The 19,936-nt window shown below is 51.0% G+C and overlaps 1 protein-coding gene across 1 annotated transcript in view; it reads left to right on the top strand.

The window, feature by feature from the left end:
* The window catches only part of LOC146863457 (ATP-dependent RNA helicase homolog DQX1-like), a 322,272-nt gene that overhangs the window by 213,854 nt on the left and 88,482 nt on the right, over positions 1–19,936 (top strand). The window contains exon 3 of the mRNA XM_085642888.1: positions 12,542–12,735. Coding sequence (XP_085499014.1) covers positions 12,542–12,735 — 194 coding nt within the window. The remainder of the gene's footprint in view (positions 1–12,541; positions 12,736–19,936) is intronic.

Below are 19,936 nucleotides of genomic sequence, written 5' to 3' on the forward strand. Positions count from 1 at the left end.
GCCCTCCCAGGGAGTCCAGGGTCCTCCACCGAGTGAGTGACCTTTGCACCCAGTGCTGCCTTCCCAGGGAGTCCAGGACAGGGTCCTCCACCGAGTGAGTGACCTTTGCACCTACTGCTGCCCTCTCAGGGAGTCCAGGGTCCTTCACCGAGTGAGTGACCTTTGCACCCAGTGCTGCCCTCCCAGGGAGTCCAGGGTCCTTCACCGAGTGAGTGACCTTTGCACCCAGTGCTGCCCTCCCAGGGAGTCCAGGATCCTCCACCGAGTGAGTGACCTTTGCACCCACTACGGCCCTTCCAGGGAGTCCAGGGTCCTCCACCGAGTGAGTGACCTTTGCACCCAGTGCTGCCCTCCCAGGGAGTCCAGGGTCATCCATAGAGTGAGTGATGACACATGGTTTGAATCTAACGATCCGCACTGTCCTGTGGCCATTCTGCGCCTGATGACGCGGCAGCGTGGGGGGTTATGAAGCGATGCTCATAAAACCGTTATCAGAGTGTGAGTGGATGGAAACTTAAGTGCGTATGGTTGGCTGTGATAAAGTGCTCACCTACATGACCTCAGGGTGGAGGTGTGTGCGTGACCTCAGGGTGGAGGTGTGTGCGTGACCTCAGGGTGGAGGTGTGTGCGTGACCTCAGGGTGGAGGTGTGTGCGTGACCTCAGGGTGGAGGTGTGTGCGTGACCTCAGGGTGGAGGTGTGTGCGTGACCTCAGGGTGGAGGTGTGTGCGTACGTGACCTCAGGGTGGAGGTGTGTGCGTACGTGACCTCAGGGTGGAGGTGTGTGCGTACGTGACCTCAGGGTGGAGGTGTGTGCGTACGTGACCTCAGGTTGGAGGGGTGTAGGTACGTGACCTCAGGTTGGAGGCGTGTAGGTACCTGACCTCAGGGTGGAGGGGTGTAGGTACCTGACCTCAGGGTGGAGGGGTGTAGGTACCTGACCTCCGGGTGGAGGGGTGTAGGTACCTGACCTCAGGGTGGAGGGGTGTAGGTACCTGACCTCAGGGTGGAGGGGTGTAGGTACCTGACCTCAGGGTGGAGGGGTGTAGGTACCTGACCTCAGGGTGGAGGGGTGTAGGTACGTGACCTCAGGGTGGAGGGGTGTAGGTACGTGACCTCAGGGTGGAGGGGTGTAGGTACGTGACCTCAGGGTGGAGGGGTGCGCGTGACCTCAGGGTGGAGGGGTGCGCGTGACCTCAGGGTGGAGGTGTGCGCGTGACCTCAGGGTGGAGGTGTGCGCGTGACCTCAGGGTGGAGGTGTGCGCGTGACCTCAGGGTGGAGGTGTGCGCGTGACCTCAGGGTGGAGGTGTGCGCGTGACCTCAGGGTGGAGGTGTGCGCGTGACCTCAGGGTGGAGGTGTGCGCGTGACCTCAGGGTGGAGGTGTGCGCGTGACCTCAGGGTGGAGGTGTGCGCGTGACCGCAGGGTGGAGGTGTGCGCGTGACCGCAGGGTGGAGGTGTGCGCGTGACCGCAGGGTGGAGGTGTGCGCGTGACCGCAGGGTGGAGGTGTGCGCGTGACCGCAGGGTGGAGGTGTGCGCGTGACCGCAGGGTGGAGGTGTGCGCGTGACCGCAGGGTGGAGGTGTGCGCGTGACCGCAGGGTGGAGGGGTGCGCGTGACCGCAGGGTGGAGGGGTGCGCGTGACCGCAGGGTGGAGGGGTGCGCGTGACCGCAGGGTGGAGGGGTGCGCGTGACCGCAGGGTGGAGGGGTGCGCGTGACCGCAGGGTGGAGGGGTGCGCGTGACCGCAGGGTGGAGGTGTGCGCGTGACCGCAGGGTGGAGGTGTGCGCGTGACCGCAGGGTGGAGGGGTGTAGGTACGTGACCGCAGGGTGGAGGGGTGTAGGTACGTGACCTCAGGGTGGAGGGGTGTAGGTACGTGACCTCAGGGTGGAGGGGTGTAGGTACGTGACCTCAGGGTGGAGGGGTGTAGGTACGTGACCTCAGGGTGGAGGGGTGTAGGTACGTGACCTCAGGGTGGAGGGGTGTAGGTACGTGACCTCAGGGTGGAGGTGTGTGCGCGCACGTGACCTCAGGGTGGAGGGGTGTGCGCGCGCGCGTGACCTCAGGGTGGAGGGGTGTGCGCGCGCGCGTGACCTCAGGGTGGAGGGGTGTGCGCGCGCGCGTGACCTCAGGGTGGAGGGGTGTGCGCGCGCGCGTGACCTCAGGGCGGAGGGGTGCGCGCGCGCGCGTGACCTCAGGGCGGAGGGGTGCGCGCGCGCGCGTGACCTCAGGGCGGAGGGGTGCGCGCGCGCGCGTGACCTCAGGGCGGAGGGGTGCGCGCGCGCGCGTGACCTCAGGGCAGAGGGGTGTGTGCGCGCGCGCGCGCGTGACCTCAGGGCGGAGGGGTGTGCGCGCGCGCGCGTGACCTCAGGGCGGAGGGGTGTGCGCGCGTGACCTCAGGGCGGAGGGGTGTGCGCGCGCGTGACCTCAGGGCGGAGGGGTGTGCGCGCGCGCGCGTGACCTCAGGGCGGAGGGGTGTGCGCGCGCGCGCGTGACCTCAGGGCGGAGGGGTGTGCGCGCGCGCGCGCGTGACCTCCGGGTGGAGGGGTGTGCGCGCGCGCGTGACCTCCGGGTAGAGGGGTGTGTGTGCGCGCGCGCGTGACCTCCGGGTAGAGGGGTGTGTGTGCGCGCGCGCGTGACCTCCGGGTGGAGGGGTGTGCGCGCGCGTGACCTCAGGGTGGAGGGGTGTGCGCGCGCGCGACCGCAGGGTGGAGGGGTGTGCGCGCGCGCGACCGCAGGGTGGAGGGGTGTGCGCGCGCGCGACCGCAGGGTTGAGGGGTGTGCGCGCGCGCGACCGCAGGGTTGAGGGGTGTGCGCGCGCGCGACCGCAGGGTTGAGGGGTGTGCGCGCGCGCGACCGCAGGGTTGAGGGGTGTGCGCGCGCGACCGCAGGGTTGAGGGGTGTGCGCGCGCGACCGCAGGGTTGAGGGGTGTGCGCGCGCGACCTCAGGGTGGAGGGGTGTGCGCGCGTGACCTCAGGGTGGAGGGGTGTGCGCGCGTGACCTCAGGGTGGAGGGGTGTGCGCGCGTGACCTCAGGGTGGAGGGGTGTGCGCGCGTGACCGCAGGGTGGAGGTGTGTGCGCGCGTGACCGCAGGGTGGAGGTGTGTGCGCGCGTGACCGCAGGGTGGAGGTGTGTGCGCGCGTGACCGCAGGGTGGAGGTGTGTGCGCGCGTGACCGCAGGGTGGAGGTGTGTGCGCGCGTGACCGCAGGGTGGAGGTGTGTGCGCGCGTGACCGCAGGGTGGAGGTGTGTGCGCGCGCGTGACCGCAGGGTGGAGGTGTGTGCGCGCGTGACCGCAGGGTGGAGGTGTGTGCGCGCGTGACCGCAGGGTGGAGGTGTGTGCGCGCGTGACCGCAGGGTGGAGGTGTGTGCGCGCGTGACCGCAGGGTGGAGGTGTGTGCGCGCGTGACCGCAGGGTGGAGGTGTGTGCGCGCGTGACCGCAGGGTGGAGGTGTGTGCGCGCGTGACCGCAGGGTGGAGGTGTGTGCGCGTGACCGCAGGGTGGAGGTGTGCGCGCGACACCGCAGGGTGGAGGTGTGCGCGCGACACCGCAGGGTGGAGGTGTGCGCGCGACACCGCAGGGTGGAGGTGTGCGCGCGACACCGCAGGGTGGAGGTGTGCGCGCGACACCGCAGGGTGGAGGTGTGCGCGCGACACCGCAGGGTGGAGGTGTGCGCGCGACACCGCAGGGTGGAGGTGTGCGCGCGACACCGCAGGGTGGAGGTGTGCGCGCGACACCGCAGGGTGGAGGTCGTGTACACGACCACAGGGTGGAGGAGTGTACACGACCACAGGGTGGAGGAGGTGTGTGAGTACTCCAAAAGAGGCTTTCCGCTTTGTTCATTTCTCTGACTACAGAAGACAAGCTGTTTCAGACCAAATTTTGGTATGAAAGGCAATTTCTAGGGGGGAAAACATTCATTCATTAGTAGCAAGCATGCAGTGGAATAACTGATGAAAGACCTGCACAACATAACTACAGGGAAAGAGTTCACATTCAGTCTAAGGGGCACTAAGGACTGCTTATACCTGGTTTGGCAAATATTGTTAAATTAAATCTAGATGTCTTGATTGTCTGGCTCGGCTCTTGTCCTTCCAACATGTGTAGCAGCAGCTGTTTAATTCCACAGGCTCGTGCCGAGTCTGTGACTTTTGTTAGCGGACTATGCCTGAAAGCACTTTGCTCGTGAAGGACCCTCCCTGCTTACTTTTTTATTGGCAGGTGTGGCTCCTGTCCTCCCAATGCCACGTACTCGGCAGCTGTTTAAATCCGCGAGCCGTCGCGGAGCATCAGTAGGCCCTTGGGTTGTGAACCATTGAAAGAGTAACACAACATGGTGGCTGCGCGAGTCGATGGCGGTTGCACCAAGAACCCTGCTTGTCTGATGCTCCCCCCCTCCCAGTATCACAGTTTTTGTTACTGTGTGGGTGTACTTTTGTGATCTAGCCATGTCCAATGTACACATCCCCGGACATAGGTGACACCATATAATAACACAGCTCGACCGGCTGAAAGATATCCCTCAAGTAGCTCAGTACAACCAAGTCCATAAAAAGCAGAATTGCCTTAACAATGAACCACTCTTGATATTTTTACCCCATTTATTATTGCCCCCTTGACCAGAATGGTTCCTCTGGGGTGACTTCACGTATTGAGGACACCCCTTCTGCCGAGGAGCCATTAACATCTGAAGATAGATCGGCAGCTTAAAAACATCTGTAAAAGCTGCTTCAGCCGGATCCCCAGGTTTATCTCCAAAGGATGCAGGTTTCCTGACTGTTGGACTTGGCCCTTTTTGCAGGGTCATCCCTAAACTTTTTGCCTTCCTCCTGCATTTTTTCTGACCTGTTGTTGGCTGTTTTATGACTCTGGGCACTTTACCACAGCTGTTCAGTGCTAAAGTGCATATGCTCTCCCAATTGAAAATGTATATGTTGGTTGGATTCCATGATTGGCTTATTTGGTTTACTATCAGACCCCAGTTAAGTGCACCAGGAGTGCCAGGGCGTGTAAATACAAATGCCGCCAGTGGGCTTGCAGCACTGGTTGTGCCACCCACAGAAGCGGCCTGGTAAAATGTGTCTAGGTCTGCCATTGCAGAACCTGCGTGCAGTCTGGTACTGACATGCTGACTGGCAAGTGCACCCACTTGCCAGTCCCTAAACCTTCCCTTAACTTCATGTTAGTCACCCCTATGGTAGGCCCAAGGGCAGGGTGCATTGTAGCATAAGGTAGGACAAGCCCTGATGTGTGTGGCATGTCCTAATAGTGAATTACAGCCATTTTCGTTTTTCACTATTGTAAGGCTACCCTGTTCTCATAGGCCAGAATGGGCTGTTAAGATTGTTACATCCTATGATCCTAACAGACCCAGGGAACATGGTACAAAATCGAGTTTAGTATGCCTGAAATCAGAATAATAAGGTACATCTTTTCGTAAGGTTTATTTTAATATTCTGCGTTTGCAAATGCCACTTTTAGAAAGTTGGCCTTTGCTTGCCTAACCATTTCAGCCCGCCTCTGCGTGATGTGTATCTGCTGTCTGGCTTGTGTGAGTGACAGGGCTGGGGAAACCCAGATGGGCAGGGCTAGGTAGCCTGGTGGTGAATATAAAGATTGACCTGTAGATGGGTGGGAGGAGTACACCTGGACTCTGAATAGGGCTGTGCTCTGCCACCACAATGCTGGTTCCGCCCCCTGTGGAGCGTCTGATGGCTCTGCCCTGCACCCTGAAAGAAGAAGCCTGCATCGCATCAACAAAGTACTCCAGAACCGGACTGAACTAGGCAAGGGCCCCCCTGGCCTGAGAGAACAAAGGATTTGTGGTATAAATGTAGGAGCCCCGCTCCTAAGAAACTAGATCCTGTCCTGCCAAGAAGAAACCTCTGTCCGACCTGAAGGAACTGGAAAAGCTGCATGGAGGAGTACTGTCCCTGACCTGGGGGATTGGCCTGCAGTGGTTGCCTTGCTGCTGAAGAAGAGGAAGAAAAGACTCAAGGAACTTTTATTTGACTTGTGCTGAGAGATCTCCAAGGGCTTTTGAGTGAGCTTGCCCCCTGAACGAAGTCCCAGGACCAGTGGACTTCACCGCCGTGGGATCGCCTTGGAAAACGAACCGTTTTCCCCGCATCTTCGACTCGAACTGCTGTGTACGTCTCGCTGATCGCAGCGTACCCCCTGAAAGCTGGTATCCCGCTGTCCGGCCCGAACAACGTGACTAAGGCCCCTCTACGAGCCGTAGCTCGCACCGCAAAGGAAGGTATCGTCTGGCCTGAGCAACGCGACTAACAGACCCCTATGAGCCGTAGCTCGCACCGTAACGGAAGGACTCGAACCGTACTTGCTACTATCCCCTATGAACCATACTGCCGGCGTACGCTCCTTTCCCCTGCTTTGGAAAGGCTGCGGTGCCTACGGTAGTTGCGTACGTCTCCCCTGTGCGGAGCGTACTGTTCGCTTGTATCCAGCGCTTCGAATCAAGATTGCCGATCTCATGGTACGGCACGAACGCCGCAACGAACTTTGAACGCACCGTACCTACGCACCGTCCCCTGAAGCCCTGCACGCCAAAGGTCTAACGTACCGTAGTATGCATCGCACCAGGAGGACAACGCACCGTACATCGTGCTTGATGCCAGCGCAGCATCTGGGACGAACTCACCAAGTAAAGGTACTGTGCCTGTTGGCCCCGTAGGGTGAACGCTTCATCCCGAAGCGCCTACAGTGTGTGTGAGACCCGTTCCCAAGCAGTTTTTACCGCGTATGGACAGGAACGAAGCGCACAGAACTTTGAAACTACGCTAAAACCAAGAACTCTTTGTGTAATAAGTATTGTGGGCCGTCTAAACGTTATCTGGTCTTGTGCTAAGCCTAAACTATATATATAAAGTATTATTTTTCTATATCCCAGTGTGGAGTCCATTTGTGGGGTTGTCACTGAGTACTGTGTGTGTGTTCACAAGTGCTTAACCTGAACGCTCTGAGATAGGCCTTGTCTGCTCGCGCCAAGCTACCTAGAGGGTGAGCAGGTGTTATTATTGGAGTGTACCCCCCTACCCTGACTAGAGGAAAGGTTCCCTGCTTGACACAAGTACCTACCTGTGCCAACCAGAGAACCCAGATTCTAACACTGACGCTTCTAGCGTCTACTCACCCATGAATGTTAATAAAACCGTACATAACCAAGACCTGCAGCCCCAGCACCGAGGGATTCTGCTGGTACTGATCCTGCCGCAGACCTCTGGACCTGGTCAGGACCAGTGGAAGATGGTCTGATGAATCCACTTTAAATGTTGCATTCTCTCCCACTGCAATCGACAGACACCGAGCATCTGATATTAAGATTCAACAACGAGAAGTATGTTTGGCTTCTCCAGTGCTCTACGTATTCTTGTAAAAAAGACTCGACTTTAAGGTCTATTTTTTTTTTTTTTTTTTTTTTAAAGGCAAATGTTCAGTTTGTGAAAGTTCAGAATGCCCAAACTCGTCCACGATTGAAACAAAGGTTAAAAAAGGATAAACTTAGTTGCAGAGTGGACCCTTCCTTCAGCTTTATTGTATAAAGTTAATTAAAACTGATACAAAATGAGAAATAAAAAGGCGTGCAAATAATGCTCATGAGTAGCTAAAATAAACTAATAAAACCAAATAAAAGCATTTGATGATTAAAATACTGTCATAAGAGTGAAGATTCCCTTCAACGCACAAGGCTTTGAGTGTTTATTCCATTTGTGCCTCGCGCTCCTTTGAACCCTTGGTTGGTGATCACCTTGTTGTGAGCATCCTTTTAATACCATTAATACAAAATCAGAAAATCTAATTGATTCACTCAAAGTAACTCCAGCAACCTCCAATTTAAAAACGCACCTCATGTTCTTCATGAGAGCTGATGTAAATGAGGCAAAGAGTTGTCCAACCTCACCGGAGCGGCCACTAGTTGATTTATTTTCTGTTAATATTTCTGATCCTCTTAGCTTAACATCTATAAACTATTCTCTTCTGTTGAAATCCTTTCGATTGTCTTTAAAGTTAAATTGTTTTCAAATGATATTTCATCTGAAAGGTTTCCTTAGGTACTAGATGGTACGTTGATGCATTTTGATCGTTGGTAACCTTTTCAGCTTTATCTGTTTGCATATTGATTTAGAATGTCGGTGATGACCACCGATGGATGTTATTGGACGTGGTTGATGTTCCTCAAGTTGAGCGATGGGGTCACCTTGTTGAACACTCATAAAGGGTGGGACTGATTGTAGGACCTGTACGCCCACCTCATTTTACCGCGTGTCTCTGTAAGGTCAAGCATGTGCTGCGAACATAACTGTACTCATAAAATGGAAGTAGACCTATATCCCAAGTCCTAGATAAATCTAAGCAATTCATATCATGAACCCAGGAGGTTCTGTATTTGACCACCGCACAGAGCTGCAGCCCCAGCATACTCAATGATCCATTGGTTGTATTAAGATGGACTATAGATGGTTTGAAATCGTTACATTCTGAGCGCATGTCTACTTTTCCAGCTGTATCAGTTTCCCACAAATGGGTCTGCGTGAAGATGATAATTTGGCTGATTTCATTCTATATTCCCTCCCTGCGGTACCCTCCTCGAAGGGTCACGCTAAACGTGTCTGGGTTATTTAGGATTAATACCAAATGGTCAATGACACCGTTACACCCAACATAAGAGTGGAGTGATATTTAAGTTACCACTTAATAGTAGTGATAAAGCAGCCCTTACCTTGAATTGTTTAACGTATATGCTCCCCCTGTACGAAAAACCAAGCTGAAGGGCCGAATGGATTCTGGTTTACAGATACAGAAATAATGTAGAATTTTGGTCCCAGTTTTTGACAAGTTTTTGATTACGGTTTGTCCGCCTCCCTTATTCCAGAGTCTATTCTTTACAACAAATACAAAACAAAAAAACTATTGCCTATTTGTCCTCTTCGATGCTTCGAGAAACTGTTTGGTGAAATTATACTTCCGAGTAATGGGGCTGTGTCCGAGTAACGGGGCTGAGGAAAGAAAGCTATTTGATCCCTTTGCAACAGAGGGGTTTTTGATCCTGATAAGTAAGGCTGACATGCGCATGATTTTGTGTATGAAAGTGGAAAAATCTGCGGACCAACGCAAACAAAAGCTATATATTTCTTCGATCGACCTCGCTAGTGCTCCGGATACTGTAGGTGGTACATTGCTTCTATCGACCTCGCTAGTGCTCCGGATACTGTAGGTGGTACATTGCTTCTATCGACCTCGCTAGTGCTCCGGATACTGCAGGTGGTATATGGCTTCCATCGACCTCGCTAGTGCTTTGGATACTGTAGGTGGTACATTGCTTCCATCGACCTCGCTAGTGCTCCGGATACTGTAGGTGGTACATTGCTTCCATCGACCTCGCTAGTGCTTTGGATACTGTAGGTGGTACATTGCTTCCATCGACCTCGCTAGTGCTTCGGATACTGTAGGTGGTACATTGCTTCCATCGACCTCGCTAGTGCTTCGGATACTGCAGGTGGTATATGGCTTCCATCGACCTCGCTAGTGCTTTGGATACTGTAGGTGGTACATTGCTTCCATCGACCTCGCTAGTGCTCCGGATACTGCAGGTGGTATATGGCTTCCATCGACCTCGCTAGTGCTTTGGATACTGTAGGTGGTACATTGCTTCCATCGACCTCGCTAGTGCTTCGGATACTGTAGGTGGTACATTGCTTCCATCGACCTCGCTAGTGCTTCGGATACTGCAGGTGGCATATGGCTTCCATCGACCTCGCTAGTGCTTTGGATACTGTAGGTGGTACATTGCTTCCATCGACCTCGCTAGTGCTCCGGATACTGCAGGTGGTACATTGCTTCTATCGACCTCGCTAGTGCTCCGGATACTGCAGGTGGTATATGGCTTCTATTGACCTCGCTAGTGCTTCGGATACTGTAGGTGGTACATTGCTTCCATCGACCTCGCTAGTGCTTCGGATACTGTAGGTGGTACATTGCTTCCATCGACCTCGCTAGTGCTCCGGATACTGCAGGTGGTATATGGCTTCTATCGACCTCGCTAGTGCCCCGGATACTGCAGGTGGTATATGGCTTTTATCGACCTCGCTAGTGCTCCGGATACTGCAGGTGGTATATGGCTTCCATCGACCTCACTAGTGCCCCGGATACTGTAGGTGTTATTTCCCTTTGGTAAAAGTCCAGAATACTCCTCCAGCTCTTAACTTACTCATCGCCCTACTCTCTAATAATTGAATTAATTCCGTGAATGGCATGAAGAAAGTATTTATTTCCAAAACCACTTTGAATAGTGGACTGAACCAGGGGTGCCTTTTAGGCCTTATGACATTTTCTTTTATATACTGCATATCTCCTAGAGTTTCTGATCTCTGCCTGATGTTTTCCTCCACCCTGAGCTTTGCCCTACTTGTTGATTGTTAGTCATGTAGACCAGTGGTTCTCAACCTGTGGGAAGGGGGGGGGAGGGGGAGGATGGGGGGGGGGGGGGCGAAGCCTATTCAGGGGGTCCGCGACTGCTTAGAGAATTATATGGTAAGAGAATAATAACGCGTTTATAAATAAAGAAGCCAAATGCAAAATTGAACATTTTAAAACATTCTGTAATTGGGAAAGAATATGAAATTAGAGGCTAAATATTGTCAGCATTCTCAGATTGATTTTTGGGAGCATTCCAAATGCATTTAACAGAATATAGTATGGCCAATGAGAGGTTGTTAAGAAGGACGATCCACAAATTAAGTTTAAGTAATTAATAATGCTGGAAGCACCAAAGAAGAATAGGAGACGGACAACTTGAGTCCTCTTGCTCCGCTGACTCCTCGGACAGTTTTTCCTCACTATGTAGAATCCCCAGGGGTCGCTAGGGAACAGCACGCGAAGGAGCATTCAAGAATAAACCATACACAACAGAGGCCTCCATTGAATTTTGAAAAGCTTCAACCTTTCTATTAAAATGAACATTTAGATCTTTTTTTTTTTGTTTTTTGTTTTTACATTTGTTAGTGAATTAAATAACATTAATCGATTTCGTTTTATCAATGCTTGTTTCTGTATTTTTTGCATACTGCTTCGCAGTTCACATCAAAGATGCCTAGGCCGAGGGCCTCTGGCTTCTAGTAATAACTCTGTAGTGGCCCCCGGATTACAATAATGATACAGTAGGGATCCCCAGATTCGAGGAGCAATTAAGTGGGGGTCCACAGAAGTCAAAATGATAAGAACGACAGATGTAGACAATCTAGTCCTCTTGGGTCTTACAGACATAGGCGTGCACTCCTGGTGTGTTCTCTCAATGAGCCATAAATGAGGACATACCGAAGTAGAAAGCATAAGTTTAGGCTGTAGGGGAACTGAGTGTGGAAACTGAGAAGATGGTGGAAACCATCAATTGACTTATTGAAGGTTTCTATTGCCACATCCAGCACTAACCCTTCATGGAGTAGAGTGCTTCTTAAACCCATGGGTTGTAAGGCCGGTGTTGGGATCTCTCTATGACCAGCCTCTTTAACCCTATGACCGTGCATTCGTTGGAGGCTCTTCGACTCGACTCACCTCCCCGCGACGTTCACACGCTCCGGTTCCCTCCATAGAGGTGGCGTTGACATGGACTCCTCGATAGGTCATGAGACGCAGAGGATCTAAAGTAACGATATGTCCTCTTCGTTTGGCGCCCCATTGTTATTCTGCTTGAAAAATAAATGAAACTTTATTATTGGTAAGAAATAGAGAAGATAATTTGAAGTTATTGCTGATGACCACAATAAAATATCAGCCGCTGATTTTGCGCATTGTAGGTGCTTGTTACAGGTTTTCACAAATTCCCTTACGTTTTTATTTCAGAGCCAAACTGGGCCCCAAGGGACGCCGATTTTAGTTTTCATATTGTTTACCAAATGGGTTAATAATTATTGGTTACTTAATAATGAAGGTTAAATTGATCTGTAATTTGCGTCATTGTAGGGTGCAGGATTTTTAAGTGTGTTTTTATTTGCTTACTCTCAAAGTGTACCCAAGCATTTTTCTAGAACCCATGTTTGTGAAATGAAATCCATGTACGAGACGTACAAATTTATTGTTGTATTCAGCGAATTTGACTACTCTTTAAAATCGACTTTTCATATATTTTCATTGTTTTTAAATGTCTGTTTTTTAAATGTTAATATTTGAATAGCTCTGGGGACCAATATCCAGATATATTAAATAACAAAATGAGGATGTATAGGCTACAACTACTTGCAGGTTTTACACCTCCATTTATCCTGAACTAGTTATGTATCAACATCATATTTACCCTACCACTTGGTAATATTCTTTTGTACAGTCCTGCTTGATCTAGACTTGTGCTGTGAAATGATAATAAGCTGTTGTGTGTCAAATAATTCGGCTCCCAGTGCAGGACTGAGCCTAGATTTTGTTATCCAGTGCTTGTTGCTGTTGATGGAGACGGGGGTATTTGCTGTTCTCTTGTGAAGGCTCCGTTAGTTTGCCCCAGTCTCAGGCGCGTTCTCCGTTGTTTTGTAGATTCCGCAGTGGTGCGCCGAGTACGCCTTGTCGATGCAGTACATTCACGGGTTGGTTGCCTGCACACAGCCGCACAGCCTCGCCGCGCTCAGCTTGGTGCTACGTGTAGCCGATGAGATGGACCTCAACTTGGGTCATGAGGTGGGCTTCTGTGTCCCCTTCGAAGACTGCTGCACCGGGGAGACGATTCTCAGGTGAGTGTGACTTGGCTGTAGCTTCCTTTTTTGTTCGATGCCAAATGTCTCCCCTTCCGAGTCCCTTCTTGAGTGAGTGAGTGTGTGCCAGCTGGCCTGACCGCTGCCTGCGAAGCTTGGCCGGAGTGACTTATACAGTTCTAGTTTGTAGATTTGTGTAGTGCAGCTAATCCCCAGTGACGGTATCCAGTCGCTGTCCCTGGGCATGGGGAGATTAATTGATTGGCCCAGAATTATGGGATGTTGAGCCAACGCCGAGATGCGAGCTTCAGCTCCTGAGTCTGCAGCTCTGTCCGCTGCGCCACTTCCTTGCCCTCTACCCTCATAAAGCTTATTTCTTGTTCCAAATTACTCCAAGCATGGCTCCCTGGCAACTCCCTGTAGCTCCTCCCTGCTCTCTGACCCTGCCCGCACCCTATCCTCCTGCTTACAGCTCAGCATCTTTGCTGCTAGGTTTATAGTATGTAATTCACTCTATTATTTAATCTAGTATTCGGCTCTGGTAACTGCAATCATCTAGAAATACTCACCAATGCATTTTCTATGTTGGATGAAGCCCACCTGTCTTCTGATGGAACCCTCGATCTGTTTCCTATCCCCAGGTTAGATCCACAAGCTCTGCAGTACTCCTCCCGCGTCAGCAGCTGGCGCTAGCTTCATCTTGAGAGGGGTCGTCACTCGGATGTGATGTCACTGGAGCCATGAAGCACCCCTCAGATACCCTCACATAAATGGCCTTTTTTCTGCGTCCTTCAGGGCAGATCCAGAGATTCACTCCATAAATATGGATATCTCCCCAGAAAAAGTCCGGCTTTAAGCCAGGTCATAGTGATGTCCAGGTCATGAGATGTGTAACGTCATGCACTCAAAGGCTGCTGAGAAGTGGGAGGCAAAACCCTTCATGGCGAGTGTAATGAGCAGTGTGCGTGGCATGGGTAGCCCATGAGGTCTCGATCCAAGTAAGACGTATCTTGGTATTCAAAGTAATCGCAGGCAATGAAGAGGAAACACAAGAGGAAAAAAAGACGGGACGATGACTGTCCCAGGCACCGTTTCCACTAAAGGGATAGGTCTCCATGACTCTCCCCGCCTCCACTGGATACCTCCTCTGAGCTGGAGGGCATCACTCTGGGTAAAGAACCTTTTCCATCCCAGGCTCCGGTCCCGTACATGGCTCCTTTCTCGGGTCGAAGCCAGTGTTTCCTATGACCTACCCAGAATTTGCAAAGCAATTCCTGTTCACCATGATGGTGCACAGGCCTCTGGCCTCTAACTGAGATGCTGCTGGTGGGTACTCGCCCCAGTGCCAGTTGACACCAGAATCCTGTCAGGGGGTGCTCCTCTAGTCCCCGCTACAGCCACACCGACATTCACATCCATGCTAGCTGTTTTTTCTCAGGTGCCCGATATAGATGCCGTCAATGCCTCCTGCGCCTCCTCCACGTCCTCCACCTCTGATGAAGGCTGCCCTGATGCATACAGGAAGGGAGGCACAAGGTTTAGTCGAGGCAGCCAGGCACAGGGAAGCCACTGAGCCTCGTCCTGTGCCATGGAGGCAGCATTGACAAACGATGGAGGACATCTTTGGGTCTAATCCTACAGATCATACGTACCCCACTACAACGATGACCGTGGTGATGCACCCTATTTTCTCCCTCCTTCTGACTTGCATGCAGATTCCGTGGCACTGCAGAATGCCCGTGGCAGGTGCACCTCTCTGGAAATTGAAATGGAATGCCCTATGGTGCTAACACCCCAGAAGGTTTCTTCTTTCACAGCACTTTTGAGGGAAGGCTGTGAACATCTAGAATTAAATCTCCCACTTTCGAAGGTGAATCCAGCATTCTCACGGACATTCGTAAGCCTTCCTCATCGGCTGTGAAACGGCTGCTTCCATTTAAGGCGGTCCCATTGGACCAATTAAAGCTGTTTGGACAAACCCACGTCCGCCCTGCTCTAAATAGACTGATGCGGGCCGTTGCCTGGGAATCATGACTTTCTGTCCAAATGCCCTCTCCAGGAAATCTGATTGTGCCAACATCCTCCTGCTCCAAGCAGAATCCTGGAGTTTTTTCAACAGCACGCCAGTTAGTAAGAAAAGTTGGAGGTTGTGTGCAGCAGAAATGTGCGCTCCGCAGATACTGGCTCTACGTTCCGTGAATGCCACTAGCCTGCTAGCCAGGTACGGCACTCTAGGAGGCAGCGGAGCGGTGGAGCTCAGTTTGCCATGCCACCTGTAAGAAAACTTAGAGATGTTCAGAATTGATCCAGGCAAATCCTGAGTGGTGAGGGCCATGGGAGCTTCTGTTGTCCTTTGTAGGCACGCCCGGGTATGGCCAATGGGCTTCTCAGGTGACGCACAAGCCAACCCGATGGACATGTGTTTGAGAACAGGAGAAGGGCGTTGCTTTCCCTTTGCTTGTCAGCGGGTATCTGACTCCAGATGCATTTCCACTGCTCACGCCATAACGCACATGGAATCACACAACATTTCACATTAAGTATTCCATAGCTTCAGGCCACAAAAGCTTAAAGATCACAAGAAATCTCCCTTCCTTATAGCACAAATAAAGCAAAACGCATGAGGGTTTACTTCACATACTCTTGAAGATACTTAGATACTCTGTGTTCTGTATACCCTTGCTTGCTTAATGACCGCACCACTTCACAACCCTGTGTGTCCTGGATCTTTCTGGCTACTTTCACCAGAACCCTGGTTATCTGAATGTGGGCGCAGCATCAGGAGAAAGTCTCTAACATGCTCCAGATCTCGGAGGGCACTGCAAAAGATCTGCAGTGGTGGTTAACGAACCGCAGTTAGGAGAGTTGCAGACCCCTCTCCCTTCCCCAATCAGATCTGGCAGTAGTGTCTGATGCGTCACTCCTGGGCTGGGGCGGCCGTCTGGGCGATGTAGAGATCAGAAGACTCTGATGTGGAGTTCGGATTCTGCCAGAGACCAGTCTGTTGGAGCTTCGAGCGATTCAGCTGGCATTTAAAGCCTTTCTACCCTCCATCAAGGGAAGGCTAGTGCAGGTGATCACGGAGAACAACACCGCCATGTGGTATTGCAACAAACAGGGTGGGGTGGGGTCGTGGACCCTTTTTGTCAAGAGGTCCTCCACCCAGGGGCGATTTCTCCATTAGGGCTCTGGGGCTGCGTCCTGCTGAAATTCTTACAGATTCCATGCACAAATATTAAATAGATTTATTTATTTAGAGATACAATTGTATCTCTTAATAAATCTATGTATTGAAGTCTGCGCTGTTGTCCCAGGCTGCCTGCTCCGCCTCGCTCTGAAGCAGGCGACGGAAGCCAGGCAGTAATTATCTTTTTGACCGCACGCGGGGCTTACTGTTCCACAGCCCTTCTCTGCTATTGAAGTCCATGATAGTGTATCCACTGAAGGCGGGTGACGCTTTTAGCTTCACAATATTGGGCGTTGGCGGCTCCTTCCTTGCGTGACGCCAGATGTCCATCACTCATAGGCCCACCCCTTTCAGTTGGTCATACGTAGGAGTGGATGTGGGGAAGGCAGCCTGTTTGCCTCCGCAAGCAGAAGGCAGGCACTTGGGGATTTCAATATATTTTTTCAACAGACCAAGGCGTGGCAATGCCTGTCAGTTTAATATTTCTGGGAATTATTAGCGCGGGGGGCATTCTGGCAAGTGTAACTTTGTTTTGATTTTGCTTTCCCTCCGCTTCCAAGATTCTTGAGGCAGTGGGCTGATGTATGTCCCTGTTGCAGGAGTTACATTAAATGTTACTGGGGTTCCTTGGTTTCCACCCCACAATCGTGACAGCAGAGCAGATAATGTGATTTGTGACCGCCAAACCGAAGAGCAGAAACAAACGTTCCAGCAAAGTCAAATATGACTGAAATAACTTTTCCAAGGCTTAGAGATGTCCTCAAAAAGCTCAATCCAGAATGCAAGGCATTTTCGTCTGCTAGCTTATGGTTGCGGAGTTTTGTGGAGTGATGTTAAATTAGTAACCATGAGGTGAAACCTTTGGACAGACGATACTATTGTGCTTTAAATGTCTAAAATAGTAAAATAATAATGCCAAAAGGGCTGCATTACGCTGCATAATTTGCCTTTTCACGCCACATAATTCAACCAATGCTGCCTCATAATTTGGTTCTCTTTTGCCATATAATCGGGGACCAAACAGTTGGTAACCCTTCCACAGCCAGCTCTCACATTAATGTTTGCAGTTGGTGGATGTGGGTCACTTCACATCAAGCCAGCACCTTCTGCAGTGTTTAACATGCTCAAACTGGGAGCATTTGGAATACTGCCGACATGAGCTTGAAGCATCTGCAGCTCGGATGCACCACATGCACATGCTGTTTTAAAAACAGGAAGTGCTCAAAATGTAATATTGAAATGCAAACGCACTACTACCCAGGCAATGGAAGCGAAAAGGAGGTGCAGTTACACCAGCAGCCAAGGCCTTGCTTGTCAGCAATAAGTCCTTACTCAAAATATTTGGACACAGCTTAACCCCTTCGCCGCGGCGGGAATTCCGCCGCGGCGCTGGGGGGTGCGGGGGGGCAGCGCGGTGGCGCTGTGCTCATGACGGAGCCGCTCCGTCATGAGCCACGGTTGAGCTGTGCTCATGACGGAACGGTTCCGTCATGACTCCGCCCAGTTGCGTTGTCCCCCCGCACAGGCGGGGAAACAGCGCCGCGTGGGCGGAGCGGCCGCCAACGGTCGTGGCATGACGGAACCGTTCCGTCATGAGCACACGGCAACCGTGGCTCATGACTGAGCGGTTCCGTCATGAGCGGGGAAGGGGTTAAAACAAAATTATGAGACAGATGTGTGCTTTCTTTAGTCCATTGTCTTACAGTAGAGTTGTGGAAATTGTAAGAGAAATGTTAAGCCACCTGAAACACCTCAATATTGGGAGATTCTTTCCTATATATGGAGACGCCATTTAGTAGTTCATGAAGGCGTTGTGTATTGTTTTCTGGTACTTATAGTTTTCTTTCTGTCAGCTCAAACATGTATCTACACATGCTATGGCTCGGATTACAAGTTGTTTGAAGTGAAAATCCTATGTTAATCTAGCTTTGTTTTTTCCCGTATTGTGAAATACCGCCAGAAGCAGGACTGAACATCAATCCCTTGAAGTTGATCCAAATATCTGAGTCTAGTGCAAAGAGAGACATATGTGCTTATAGTAAAGACAGTTATCTGCTGTATGGTCCTAACGTCATCCCCTTAACATTAATGCTAAAACCATGGATTGATTTACGAATAATGAATATTAAAAATGTTAAGTTAATGCTTGTCAGTGATGTAGTTCCTCTTCTATTTCACGTTTTGCTTAATCTTGCATTTCCAAGTGTTAGCTCTTTCATCATGTTGTGTTTCTGTATTGTTTCAGTACATCTTGGTACTCTTGCATAGTGCATACTTTCAGTCATGCCAGGTGTTTGTGAGGGGCTTTGACTCAGATCTCTGTTGCTTAAATCTGAAGGCAAAGCAAAGTGCCTGTCAGTTTAGTTGGCCTCTCTTCATAGCACACGGAACAACGGTCATGTATTCCAGTTGCATTGGAAAATTTGTAGAAATGTGTGGGAACAATAATATCAACATTTTTACAAGGCAAAAGTAAAGGGGTGGGTGCTTACCAAAGCCTGGTTACAGCGCTTTCTTCCAAATTTGATGCAGCGTGCTGCACGACAGTGGGCAAGCATACACTTTACTTGGCTGAAGTTGTTGTGCTGTACAATTTGCACATTGCAGTAATTGTTGAACATATTAATGCAGTAAGATATGGGGCAGTTATTAATGTGCGTAATATTTCAAGACTATACATTACCACTCCTTTATAAGCCTTGATTTTTCACAAATTCCTTTTCTTTAAAATGCACCATTTGCCATCTTTTAAACATTATTTACCATGAGGACCCATCCTGGACCCCATTTTGTCCATTAATCGTGCTCGCGTTGCACGTTGCATAAAAGTCAAACCCAAGTTTTGCGCCTCACCACTTTCAAATGTCACCAGCCGCCACTGCCTTTATCTCTGGATATGACTGGAATGCCAGGGCATTTCCCTGGTGGTTCAACACCTGGTGGGCTCTCAATTCCAGGGCGGACAAACTCAGTCAAAAATGCCTAGCAGCTTTTGAGTGACTTCTCCCTCTGGAGGTGGTCCAAGGTCTCTTTCAGCAGTTGGGAGAGCATTAGTTAGATCTGTTCACCACCGCAGAGAACACGCAATGTCAGCAGTTTTGCTCACTGGAGTTGCAAGTGTCTCTTGCTCTGAATCACTTTTCCTGGAGCTCAGGACGCCTGTTAACTTTTCTGCCCATACCACTCCTCCCCAGAGTGCTCAAGGAGATCAGCAACCACTGGGCCCAAGTAATCCTTGTGGTTCCGGACTGGGCTCCAAGCGCTTTGTATCCTGAGCTGTTGAGCATGGCTGTTGATCCTTCGATCAGGCTGCCCCTTTGTGAGGATCTTCTGTCGCAGCAACAGAGATGGGTTTTCCAGCCGAACCTTGTCAACTCTCCACCTTCATGCATGGAAATTATCTTGGCAGCTTGGCGTCCCTCCACCAAAACGGTATACCCCAACGGTTGGAATACGTTTGTGGCATGGTTTGGAGAGTAACTGGTTGACCCCTTATCTGGCCCCCTTTTCCAGATTCTTTATTTTATCCTAACCCTGACCCAGCAGGATCCGCATTGACCACTTTGAAGGGTTATTTATCTACCGTCTTCGCTTTTCTGTGGCTGCCAGATTAGCCGTCTCTCTTCAAGTCCCCTATTGTAAATAGGTTCCTTAAGGGTCTGCGTTACATACCTCCCCCAGCTCCCATTGTCATGCCACAATGGGACCTCAACTTCATTCTTACTTACTAGTTGTGAACTCCCTTTAAGACACTTCATTCTTGTCCTCTTAGGCTCCTCGCTATCAAGACCGCCTTTCTGGTGGCAATTACACCTGAGGGTCAGTTAGCTACCGACAAGGTCCTGCCAGCCTCCCTACATTCTGTTTTTCCCTGACAACTGATCCTTCGGAAACGAGCATCCTTCTTGCCATAAAGTAGTCACCAAGTACCACGTAGAGCCAGTCCATCGCATTGTCTACCTTTTACTCTTCCTTGATCCCTTTAAGGAAGGGGAGAGACTCCACCGGCTGGACCCAAGTAGAGCGTTGTCGTTCTACCTTAAACGCACAAAA

The sequence above is a fragment of the Triturus cristatus genome, chromosome 2_2 (genome assembly GCF_964204655.1).
Source record: "Triturus cristatus chromosome 2_2, aTriCri1.1, whole genome shotgun sequence".
NCBI classification, from domain to species: Eukaryota; Metazoa; Chordata; class Amphibia; order Caudata; family Salamandridae; genus Triturus; species Triturus cristatus.